The following is a 12,575-nucleotide window of genomic DNA, read 5'->3' on the forward strand; positions in this document are numbered from 1 at the left end:
CGAAGTCCAGTCCAGCCGCACGGGACAACTAACTCTGTCTGGTAGTACCCGGGAACCTGCATTGTAAACAAGCACCGGGCTACAAGGAACCCGGGGAACTTTAAAAACAATCGCTTCACGTCCAGCACCAGCGGAGACTCCCCGCTCGCCCCAACCCAGCACCACGGCGGCCGCGGGGGTTCGCATCAACCGAGCTTGGTCCTTTCCTTTGATCCCGCCCCACTGCTCCGCGTGGATTGGTGGCGGAGAGCAGCTCTGGAGCTGATTGGGCGGCAGAAGAGCCGCTCGAGGAGACTGTAAGTTCGTCTGCTCCAGAGTGCTAAATTTATCTTCAGAGGAGCGACCGCGCCAGCCGCGAACCGGATCTTTATGGAGGTGGCATAGGCGGTATCCCTGAGCTGAGCGCATCATCCTGTCCCCGAATCCTTCCTCCCTCTGTTTTGTTTTTCATTCCCCTCTCCCTCCTTCTCCCCTTCCAGTCCGCGACGACTGGCTCTTGACCCCGTTCAGGCCTCGGTGAAGGTGAGGACCAGAGCCGCCACGGCGGCTGAGCGGTACGCTCTGAAATGGCCGCTGCCTTGAGCTGTTTAAAATGGCGGCCGCAGACTCAGCTGGGGACAGCGGCGCTGCCCAGCAGCCCAGCCGCATCGAAGACCGGTCTCCATCACTGATGGAGGTGAAGTAGAGAGATAGTGTTGGGTGCTGAGGAGACCGCCCGGGGACGTGAGAGAAGAGTTTTGGAGGCGAGGGTGGGCGAGCCCCCAGATGTGGCGGGTCTGCTGGCAGCGCGCACCTGTGACAAGGAGGCGTAGCTGGCCCAGGCAGCACATCGAAGTGAGCGTTTAAAGAAGCATGTAGGTGCTGGAAAGGGCAACCGCCCCCACCTTTGCCTGGGCTTTCTGACTGGACTGCACTCTTAACCCGGCCCTCCTGCCCCTGAGGGTGGTGTTCACAGCTGGAACAGCCCAAAGGTGGGGGTGAAGGGATGGTGTTACCTGTCAGTTTAACCCAGAGAAGAAACAAAAGAACAGGATTTCTCCCCACCCCCTGCCAGCCTTTTTGGGTAATGGAATAGAAACTTGACTCTCTAGGGAGTCTAGACTCTTTGTCTTCGAGAGATTCGGGAAAGCACCTCTGGAAGAGGTGGGGATGAGGTCTTCCTTGAGGAAAACAAAGCTTGTTACTCCATTGTGTCCTCCTCGGGTAGCCAGGGAGAGGGCTTCTAACCCCAACCAGCAGGTCCACGAAGTTCTCTGTTGCTAAATTAAAATCGGGATTGTGGAAATGAGAATCTACTGCTCTTTTGCTCCCCGTAATGGAGTAGGGCTTTCTGCTGCTGCAGTTTGAAACCCTCGACTGTCTGGCAGTTGTAACCCATTTCTCTCTGCCACCCGTTAGTGCTTGGGAAATTTAGAATATTCAGGCACACACAAGGAATGGCTAGGTGCGTGGGCTCCGCAGCGCCAACTTTTTGGGTTCTGTTCTTAGTTCTTCACTTACGAAATAAGTTAGCGGATGACTTCTCAGTCTATTAGTTCGTCTTAAATTCGGTCAGTACTAGTCCCTGACTCTCGAGTTTAAGGATTAAATGAGATAATCTATATGAGGGATCTAGCAGTTACAAGCATAGTAAACAATGACCATTCTGTAAACATTAGTAACCTAACTTAGGAAATTGGTTGAGGGGACAAAAATGGTTATAGCAAAAATGCCTTCCACATACAACACTTACCGGTATAACTCTATTTTAGATTACTTTCATTGCTTGGTTTTAGAGACATTAAAATGTGGCCACTTTTAAAAGTTAGGTTTAGTTTTTGAAAGTGTTACGTGTTTCTATAAAGTCAGTGGTTGGGAGAGTGTCTCAAAACGATAAAGAACAAGAGTATTAAGTGAGATGAAAATCTTAGCATTTTTACTGTGCTAGGCATCTTCTATTTCAGTCCACTGCATTGCAGTGAGAGGAATCATTTGCACTGCCTGGATTTAAAATAAATTGTAATGAAGGATCATCTTAGGGGTTTATAGTTAGCTCTGCTTTTACAGTGTCTAATTTTAATTTTTCTCATTCTAGGCTTTTGGTTACTCCCTTTCCACCCCATCCCTTAATTTTATTCTTTTGAGGAGTCTGCATGTCAAGCTGCCAAGGTGGAGAGTGTGATTGCAGAAGGGAGTACTACTCATTTCAGGTATCTTACCATCTAGCTATTAATAGGAAAACCATTTGCTGTAGGATGTGACATGAAAATTCAAAGCTTACTCTGTAGCCAAATCATAAAATATGAATCAAAAGCAAATATATTTGGATATACACTAAATATGTATGCCTTAGCTTGCAAAGTTAGTAGTCTTCTTTAAAGGACTTAAAATTTGCATTACCCTTCTTTTAATTATGATTTTTTAAAAACTATATGAGGGATAAACCTATTAAAATAAGAGTTTATTTTTTTTAGGTCCTGGTAAAGTCTTCACCTATAGTATAACAGAATGTACTATAATAGAATAATCAGTAAAATATACATTACTTTCAATGGGTCTTAATTTGGATGATACAAATATTTATGTGATTTTAATGCCAGAGAAATAGTAGCTAACTTTTGGTCTACATTGTATTTTTCAGTGTTAGCACAGTATTTAGGATACAGAATTCGGTGTCTTGCAAAACTGTGAACTATGTGTGTCTTTAATATAGTTTATCAAAATAGTCACTAGTCCTGGTAGGAGGCTTCAGATGTATAATAGTATCAGTAGTGAATGTATCTAGTGGCAGTAGGTATCCGGAAGCTAAAAGCTATATGCCATGAGAAGGGGTTGGTAAATTATGGCCCATGCTGTCTGTTTTTGTAAATAGAGATTTCCTGGACCACAGGTGTGTCCATTCTTTTTGTATTATCTATGTCTGCTACCATGCTGCAACTACAACGTTGAATAGTTGCAACAAAGACAATATGACCCATAAAGTAAAAAATATTTACTGTATTGCTCTTTACAGAAAAAGTTTGCCAACCCCTGCCGTGGGACATACTCCTCAAGGTCCCTTCGTTAAAAATATATTTACCAACTCTTCATTATTTCTTAGCCCAGTGGTTCCCAAGATGTATTTTATAGGACATTAATACTCTTACGTTAATAAGTGTTCTGAGAAAAAGATCAATGCTAACAATCAGGGGGTATAGCTCAGGGGTAGAGCATTTGACTGCAATGCTAACAATCATTTTCTTTATAGTTTATTTTCAAATAAAACTTTAAGACTACTAAACTCATTTCTATAGCTTTATTTTTATGTGATAATCTACGTTTAAGAAAAGGTGTGCCATACCTGAGAGCACCAGGAAGTCGCATGAGAAATCACCTGATACACGAACGTGTGATGTTCCATCTGCGCATTGATGCATAGGCAGCATTTACAAATTAACTGATGTGTTGCTCTATATCATCTCTTTGATGATTGCTCACCTTCTGTGTACCCTGTTGTATAATTTCAACACATTTGTGATACTCAATGTTTATTCTAAATTAACCATGTTTTGTACTACAAATACATTGCCTATGGATCTGTTGTTGAAACAAGGAAGTCTTAAACAAGAAGTAGAATCTTTTTGTTACCAAATTGTCTCTGAATCAAATGATCAAAAGGTTGGAATATTACAAAGCGAGGATGAACAGTTGCAGCCTTCAGTTTCTAAAAAATCAGAAGGTGAGCTTTCCAGGGTCAAATTTATGTCCAGTTCCAACAAAATAACAACATTTAGTAAGAAACCAAAAAGAAGAAAATATGATGAAAGTTACTTGTCTTTTGGATTTACTTACTTTGGAAATAGAGATGCACCTCATGCTCAGTGTGTGTTATGTAAGAAAATTTTATCAAATAGTTCTTTGGCCCCTAGTAAACTTCGGAGACATTTGGAAACTAAACATGCTGCCTACAAAGACAAAGACATAAGCTTTTTCAAGCAACATCTTGATTCACCTGAAAATAACAAACCTCCAGCACCTAAAATTGTCAATACAGATAATGAAAGTGCTACAGAGGCATCATACAATGTAAGTTACCATATAGCCCTGAGTGGAGAGGCTCATACTATTGGAGAATTGCTTATCAAGCCTTGTGCAAAAGATGTTGTGATGAGAATGTTTGATGAACAATACAGTAAAAAAATAGATGCAGTACAACTATCAAATAGTACTGTTGCACGTCGAATTAAGGATCTTGCTGCTGACATTGAAGAAGAGCTTGTTTGTAGACTGAAAATTTGTGATGGGTTTTCACTGCAGCTAGATGAATCGGCTGATGTTTCAGGACTGGCTGTGCTGCTTGTGTTTGTTCGTTATAGGTTTAATAAATCTATTGAGGAAGACCTACTCTTATGTGAATCTTTGCAGAGTAATGCTACTGGTGAAGAAATTTTCAACTGCATCAACAGTTTTATGCAGAAACATGAAATTGAATGGGAAAAATGTGTTGATGTTTGTAGCGATGCTTCTAGGGCAATGGACGGGAAAATTGCTGAGGCTGTCACCTTGATAAAATATGTGGCTCCCGAAAGCACCAGTAGTCACTGCTTATTATATAGACATGCACTAGCCGTTAAAATAATGCCTACATCTCTGAAAAATGTGCTAGATCAGGCAGTACAAATCATCAATTACATTAAAGCTCGACCACATCAATCCAGGCTACTAAAAATTTTATGTGAGGAAATGGGTGCCCAGCACACAGCGCTTCTTCTGAATACAGAGGTGAGGTGGCTTTCCCGAGGTAAAGTTCTTGTAAGACTTTTTGAGCTTCGTCGTGAACTATTGGTTTTCATGGATTCTGCTTTTCGACTATCTGATTGTTTAACAAATTCATCTTGGCTGCTAAGACTTGCATATCTTGCAGATATTTTTACTAAATTAAATGAGGTTAATCTATCAATGCAAGGAAAAAATGTAACAGTTTTTACAGTTTTTGATAAAATGTCATCATTGTTAAGAAAATTAGAGTTTTGGGCTTCATCTGTAGAAGAAGAAAACTTTGATTGTTTTCCTACACTCAGTGACTTTTTGACTGAAATTAATTCTACAGTTGATAAAGATATTTGTAGTGCCATTGTGCAGCACCTAAGGGGTTTGCGCTCTACTCTGTTAAAATATTTTACTGTAACAAATGACAATAACACTTGGGTTAGAAATCCATTTACAGTAACTGTTAAACCAGTCTCATTAGTAGCACGGGACTATGAGAGCCTGATTGATTTAACATCTGATTCTCAAGTGAAACAAAATTTCAGTGAACTTTCACTAAATGATTTTTGGAGTAGCCTAATTCAAGAATACCCAAGCATTGCGAGGCGTGCAGTTCGTGTACTTCTTCCTTTTGCTACAATGCACCTGTGTGAAACAGGATTTTCATATTATGCCGCAACAAAAACGAAATACAGGAAAAGACTTGATGCTGCACCTCATATGCGGATTCGACTTAGCAACATTACACCTAATATTAAGCGGATATGTGATAAAAAGACACAAAAACACTGTTCTCATTAAAATTAAGAGGGTTTTGCATGTCTCTTGATAACCAAATATAAGATGAAAATAAAAGATGATTTCATCTCTGCTATTTTGGGGTTTTAAATAAAATGATTCATATTTTTTATACTTCTTAGATTTTAAGCTAAAGAATCAGAAGTTTTAAGCATGTATTATTATTGGTATTTCTTCTTCACATTGTGATTTCAAGGAATCCATGGTCTTAACTGTGGGAAATGTTGATCCACAAGACTTAATGTATATGTCTTAGCATAATTTATCTCTTTAGGATTTAATCACTATGAATCCTGCCACACCCCCAGCTCTCCAATCACATGGAATGCCTTGCTATTCCCTGAACACATCACACTGTTTCATGCTTTCAGGTCTCAAAAAATATTCCTTCCCTTTGCTTCCTGACAAACTCCTATTTGCTTTTGAATAGTTTGACCTAATTTATTATTGGTACTTTGATTCTCTATGTCTTTCTGTTTTGGCCCTATTTTTGGTGCGTGTCCCAGCTGTGAACTCTTGGTGGCCTCATGATTCCCAGTCTTACTCAGCTCTGTGTGCCCATTGCCTAGCAAAAGGCCTTATTCAAGTAAAATTCCCAGTAAAGGAAAAAATTTGGTGAATCAACAAAAAATGGAATAGGATATGGTAGTTTATAATTGTATATCTGCATGTGCAGAGAACGTTAGTTACCCTTTGTGGTTTTGGCTCATTTATTCTTTTACCTAGAATTCAGGTCGTTAGGCAGAAGTCACTAAATAATGTCACATCTTTGATCTAAGCTCAGCTATTGGGAGAGGGAAGTATGAAGAATGTTATCAGATATTTTCATTGTTTCTCAGTTCCTATGTAGAGTATTATAAATTCCATATACTGTAGACTAATGAGGTTTTACTGTACTTGAAGAAAATAATTAGATTTGAAATCCCTATCAATTTATCCTTAGAATTCTATGAAGGAGGTCTGACTTTGCTGTCCCTACAATCTCTGCATCACATCACATCTCAGGTCACCAGCTAAGTGTCAGGTATTTTGTGTTTCTCCTATGTAGGTAGCTAATGTATATTTAATCTCACTTATTCAAACCCAGTTCCCATTTTGGAGAGTAGAAGGATCTCCCCTCACTAAAGCAGAATGTGGTAGCATGACTACCTTGGGGGACTTGCTCCTCTGCATAGCGAGCTGTTTAACGTTGGGTAGTTTGAGCCTTCCTGTACCTCAGTTTTCACATCTGTAAAATTATGCCTTCTTTGAGGTTATTAATAGGATTAAATGAGTATGTATCTAAAATTCCTAACAGGTCATAGGAAAAGATACACAACATATATTTTCTTCTATATCCAATCATGTCCCATTTAAACTTTACTTCCACATTCACTTCTAGTCTGGGGTTTTCTTGTGTGGCAACTTAACAGTCCTCCAGTCCATGGGACCTGACCTAATCTAAGGCAGCAAGATTAAGCATTTCTAGCCCAGGTTTTGTCACGTTATTAATCACCCATTTTATCTTACTGGATGCTTGTATGTTCTCAGTAATCTTTACAGCAGTCCTGTGGGATTCAGAAATTTTTGAATTTGCCTAAAGTCACACATGAAGTAGCAGAATATAATTTAAAATGTTGGGGTCCCTGACCAGTTCAGTCAGTACAGCATATAACTCTTGATTTCAGGGTCTGTGAGTTCAGGGCACACATTGGATGTAGAGCCTACTAAACAAAATAAAACAAAGAACAGTGTTTTCCCATATATGGTACTTTTTGTGGTCATTGCCTTTCAAACTTTACAAAGAGCATCAAACAGTGACTTTGGAGTATAGCTAAAACTCCCTACTAAAGTCTGGACATTTCTTTGAAATCCTGTATTTTCTTCTCTAGATTGACCTAAAATTAGCTGTCTACTTCAAAATATGAGTGCTTACTTTCATATAAAACTGTGTAAAAATAGGGATTAAGTTGCCACCAAGGAAAATTATTCTCAAGAAAGATTCATAATTGCTCTTACATGCAGTACTTTTTGTCAACTAATCCTAGAATTAAATCTACCATAATTTGAGAGGCACACATAATGCCATAATATCCCTGTCTGGCTGATACCTCAAGTTTGATAATGAGACTCATGATTACTGAACCTGAGCCCTTAAGTTATTTGTTCAGGGTATCATCCTCTTGAAATAGAAGACCTCTCTTTCTTTCCGGTTCTTTACTTGGAACCTCCTCTGAGGGTCTAGATCCTTGCGTTAAACCCAAGTCTCTTGACTGGGACCCTGCTATCTGATAATAGACCACTTTATTGCCAACACTGCCCAACTTGATTCTCGATGCCAATTTCTCATCTGTTCTGTAAACTCTCAGACTAACCTATGGATACCATGTATGGCTAGTTAAGAGTGGACTTTTAGCACCTGAAGGTGGACCTGGGACCTGTTGGATGATGGGCAAGTGTAGTTCCAGACAGCAACTTCTTTATTACTCTAACCTACTGTAGGTACCATGACTGAATCCCAGAACAGAAGATTCTTACCCTTCATGTTTAAACCCTACCTACCCTTCAGACTTTGCCTTTCTTAAATAAAATCAAAGCAAATCTTGAGCACTGTCAGTACTCACTAAGACTCCAGATACTAGAGGCTCTTTCTAGAGCTAGAGGGAAGTCTCTTATAAATCCTTTCACCCAAAAGAGGAAACAACTCTTAAAGGAAGAGATTTGGGGACTAAAAAAAGACTCTTAGGGCATCCTCAAATGACAGCTACCCTTTCTGCCTATGCATGAAACATAGTTCACCTAGTGCTATCTAACCCAAAAGGACTTTTCCATTTTCAATCTTAAAGTAACCGAAATTGTAGGGTGCCTAGCTGGCTCAGTCAGTAGAGAATGCGACTCTATCTCAAGGTCATGAGTTTGAGCACCACATTGGACATACAGTTTACTTAAAAAATACTAGTAATGAAAATTAAGGTAATTGAAATTGCCTTGATTTCTTAATGAGGATTGCTTCCTAGTACCACTCACGTATAAATCCACTGATTGTCATTTTTTGTATTTAGGACTTCTTTCGGATCATTCATAGAACTTAGTAAGTTTCTAATCGTACAAAAAGTGCTCAGTGATTGAATTCCGTACCTTAAAAGGTAAAGTATTAAGTGAAATACAGTTTATACTGTAACATAAAAATCAGGTTTAAAGTTCTTTGGCTGCCTTAAACATACAAAGCAATAACTGTTCTTTGCCTATCAAAGACTACAGAAGTGACATTGTGTAAGTAAGCTCCCATGTTTCCTTAAAAATGCAGTATTACTTCCAAAAATATAATTTACCTGCAATTCTTGAAAGAATCCCTCAGTAGTGTAAATCTAGGTGCCTCTGGAATTTACTCATGTTCAGTACTTTCATTTTATTAAAGTTGGTGTAGCTCACTATTAATTAGTACATGGAAAGAATTCTGAAGCAGGTGTCAAGAGACTTGGGTTCTGCAACTAATTAACTACCTTAGATAAGTTCATCCTCTGTAGTCCTTAGTTTTTGATTAGTTAAACTAAAATGAGCTCTGAGGTTCTTGTCAAATAAGATCTAAATTTAAACCTCAATAAAGATTAGGGTGATAATAAAGATTTGCTCAGTTATTTGGAATATGGGTTTTTTTTCCCTAGAAGCCAAGCTTTTTTTTTTTTAACTTATACTTTTTTTTTAATTAATTTCTTTTCAGCGTAACAGTGTTCATTGTTTTTGCACCACACCCAGTGCTCCATGCCATATGTGCCCTCCATAATACCCACCACCTGGCTCCCCCAACCTCCCACCCCCCGCCCCTTCAAAACCCTCAGATTGTTTTTCAGAGTCTATAGTCTGTCATGGTTCATCTCCGCTTCCAATTTCTCTCAACTCCCTTCTCTCCATCTCCCTATGTCCTCCATGTTATTTGTTATGCTCCACAAATAAGTGAAACCATATGATAATTGACTCTCCCTGCTTGACTTATTTCGCTCAGCATAATCTCTTCCAGTCCTGTCCATGTTGATACAAAAATTGGGTATTCATCCTTTCTGATGGAGAAGCCAAGCTTTTCAATGACTCTTTTACCATAATACTTTCTACCAACCAAATGATAAAAATTTATATATTGCCCCACCATGGAAACTTAACTGGGAAGGGAATGAAGTACTTTATTTTTTGGAAGGGAGGTATACTTTGAAATTGAGAAAACATTGGAAGAATTAAAATATGCTTGGTTATGACTGTATTGGGATCCAGTGTAGATTAAATAATTGTCAGGCAGGCTGCAAAAGAAATTGTTGACCCCATCCCCAGCATCTATTTTCCTCTTCCAAACTGTATCAGTTTCTTTCAAGTATCCCATTTTTTCCTTACATAATCTGTGTACTTAAGCGACAGCTAACTAACCACTGCAGTTTAGGGAGTGAACATACTTTGCCTAAGATGGTGGCTTTCAAACATTTTTTGACCCCAATTCATAATAAGAAACAGATTTTACATTATGATCCAGATGTGTATGTGTGAGCACCAGTTTCATAAAATAGTATAGGTGCAATGCAATCTCAAATCTATTTAATCTTTTAAATGATGGTTAGGACCCAAAGATTAATTTCATGATGCATTCTTGGGTCACAGTCCACCATTTGAAAAACATTGGTGAGTGTAATACCATTGCACTTACAAAAATTGTTCAGAAAGCTGGATCAAAGTTTATTAAGGCATAGTATTACTCTGACCACAGGAATTGGTCCAGAGTATCATGTGACCCAGTACAGGTTAGTGAAAAGCAAGGGCAGATTGTTTATTATAAGGACTTTGAGAAAAGATGTTTCCTCAGTTAAGAAAATAAAGGTCATGGGGCACCTGGGTGGCTCAGTGGGTTAAGCCTCTGCCTTCAGCTCAGGTCATGATCCCAGGTATCAAGCCCCGCATGGGGCTCTCTGCTCAGCAGGGAGCCTGCTTCCCTTCCTCTCTCTCTCTCTCTGTGTACTTGTAGTCTTTGTCTGTCAAATAAATAAAATCTAAAAAATAATAATAATAATAAAGGTCCTATGTACTTGGGAGACCTAGAATTCCACTCTCTAGCCTAAAGATAAACTCAACACATAGAAGGGAGAGCCAAAAACTTAGTAAGAAATTAAACCAGAACCCCGACTGAGCCATACTTCATCACTATCCTGCCTGTAATTTTTTTGTTATGTAGGCTAAGAAATGCCCTTTATTGTTTACGATAGTTTACATTGGATTTCTATTAATATTGGCAAAATCATCATAACATAGTAGTCTAAAGGGAAAGCAATATAAAACTAGAATTTATTGGTCACCTTAACCACAATGATGAGATGAGTGCCATCCCAAACGGATAGCCTGATCTCTGGTTATTTAGCCATCTACCATAGTTTTATCATTCAGAATTCTGCCATGGGTAGCATTTTATAGATGAGAAACAAAATCCATGCTATATTGACATTATTAGGTATCATCAAATGCCATTTATTTCTCTTAGTGGGACAGCTTGATAAATGTATTTTACTTACTAGCTAAGATTAGGCTAGTTGTGAATCAGGTGTATGATTTAAATTAGAAATTAACTTGAGAACAAACTTGTTTATTTTTCCTTTAATTTGTTGAAGACCCTGGTAAATACAGTATGATTTTTTAAAGTTTAATAAGTAATATATATTTTTTAAAGATTTTATTTATTTATTTATTTGACAGAGAGAAATCACAAGTAGGCAGAGAGGCAGGCAGAGAGAGAGGAAGGGAAGCAGGCTCCCTGCTGAGCAGAGAGCCTGATGTGGGGCTCGATCCCAGGACCCTGAGATCATGACCTGAGCCGAAGGCAGAGGCTTAACCCACTGAGCCACCCAGGTGCCCCCATAAGTAATATATTTTATTGGGGCAGTAATCAGCCAGAAATAGTATGGGTAGTTCTCTTTCTTAAAAGTTACTTTCTGTTGATGTTGTAAACAAAGTTCCCTAAGGGAGTGTTTTAACTTCTTGGAAGAATTAGTTGAGACCAGGTAAAATCTGTCACCTTGCAGTTAGCATGGCTTTCTTGACCAGTCCCTTTGAGCAAAACAAACCTTTCCCCCAAACAAGCTGAGATTCAGGTTTAAGGTGGTGACCTAAGTGCCTACCTTTGACTCTACCTTCCTAAAATTCCATAGATAATGCTGAAAGAAGTATCAAAACTTGAACTAAATCCATAGTAACACAAACAAAAGGGAGTAAAGATGTCATTTAATCTCAAAGAAAATACATTCTAGTGGAAAAGACAAACTTAAGTGCTATGAAGAAAATAAAACAGGTTAATGTCAGAGTAATGAAGGAGAGTATTAACTGAGTTAATCTGAGAAGTCTTAAAGAAAGTGACATTTGAACTGAAGCCTGAGTGATAAGGAGCCTTTCAAATGAAGGACTGGGAGAAGAATATTCCAGATGGAGAGAAAGCAAACCTGCTTTCAGGTTTCTGATACAGAAACCCTGTATCAGAAAGAGCTTGGTATGTTTGAAGAACAAAGATTAGAATGTATGGAATAAAGAGCACCATGAGCATGATGGAAGTCAAAGATGTAGGAATGAATCAGATTTCTTAGGGTATTAGAGGCCAGTATAAGGAGTATGGATTTTATTTCAAGTACAACGGGGAGCCACTGTGGTTCTCAAACAGGAGAAGGGGTTGGGGTTAGGTTATCATCTCCAAGGGTTATTTGTAAATGTATCGGAGGGCACTGAGGGAAGAGCTATTGTCATCATTAGTATAGACGATATCCACTCTGTAGGACCCTATCTTTTGAAGAGCTCAAAGTTAGGTGATACTGGGCCCTTCATACACTTCCGAGGAGACCCAGGACTTTAGAGACTCCTTTAGAAAATGTACGTATTGGGGCACCTGGGTGGCTCAATGGGTTAAAGCCTCTGCCTTTGGCTCAGGTCATGATCCCAGGGTCCTGGGATCGAGCCCCACATTGGGCTCTCTGCTCAGCAGGGAGCCTGCTACCCCCCCCCCTTCTCTCTCTCTCTGCCTACTTGTGATCTCTATCTGTCAAATAAATAAA

The 12,575-nt window shown here is 39.2% G+C and overlaps 1 protein-coding gene across 2 annotated transcripts; it reads left to right on the plus strand.

The window, feature by feature from the left end:
• The first annotated feature begins 384 nt into the window (after positions 1–384).
• Positions 385–5,600, plus strand: ZBED5 (zinc finger BED-type containing 5). Of its 2 annotated transcripts, none has more exons than XM_046014422.1 (3): positions 385–522; positions 2,075–2,189; positions 3,273–5,600. In XM_046014422.1, the coding sequence occupies exon 3, from the start codon at positions 3,445–3,447 to the stop codon at positions 5,527–5,529; it is 2,085 nt and encodes a 694-aa protein (XP_045870378.1). In that variant the 5' UTR covers positions 385–522; positions 2,075–2,189; positions 3,273–3,444; the 3' UTR covers positions 5,530–5,600. The 2 variants fall into 2 exon arrangements, with proteins under 2 accessions (XP_045870378.1, XP_045870379.1); XM_046014423.1 differs by having other exon boundaries at positions 3,304–5,600.
• The last annotated feature ends 6,975 nt before the right edge of the window (positions 5,601–12,575 follow it).

Source organism: Meles meles, chromosome 8 (assembly GCF_922984935.1).
Source record: "Meles meles chromosome 8, mMelMel3.1 paternal haplotype, whole genome shotgun sequence".
Classification (NCBI taxonomy): domain Eukaryota; kingdom Metazoa; phylum Chordata; class Mammalia; order Carnivora; family Mustelidae; genus Meles; species Meles meles.

Excerpts from the sequence above, each read along its gene's own strand:
- ZBED5 (XM_046014422.1), top strand. The coding sequence starts at position 3,445 with ATGATTGCTCACCTTCTGTGTACCCTGTTGTATAATTTCAACACATTT.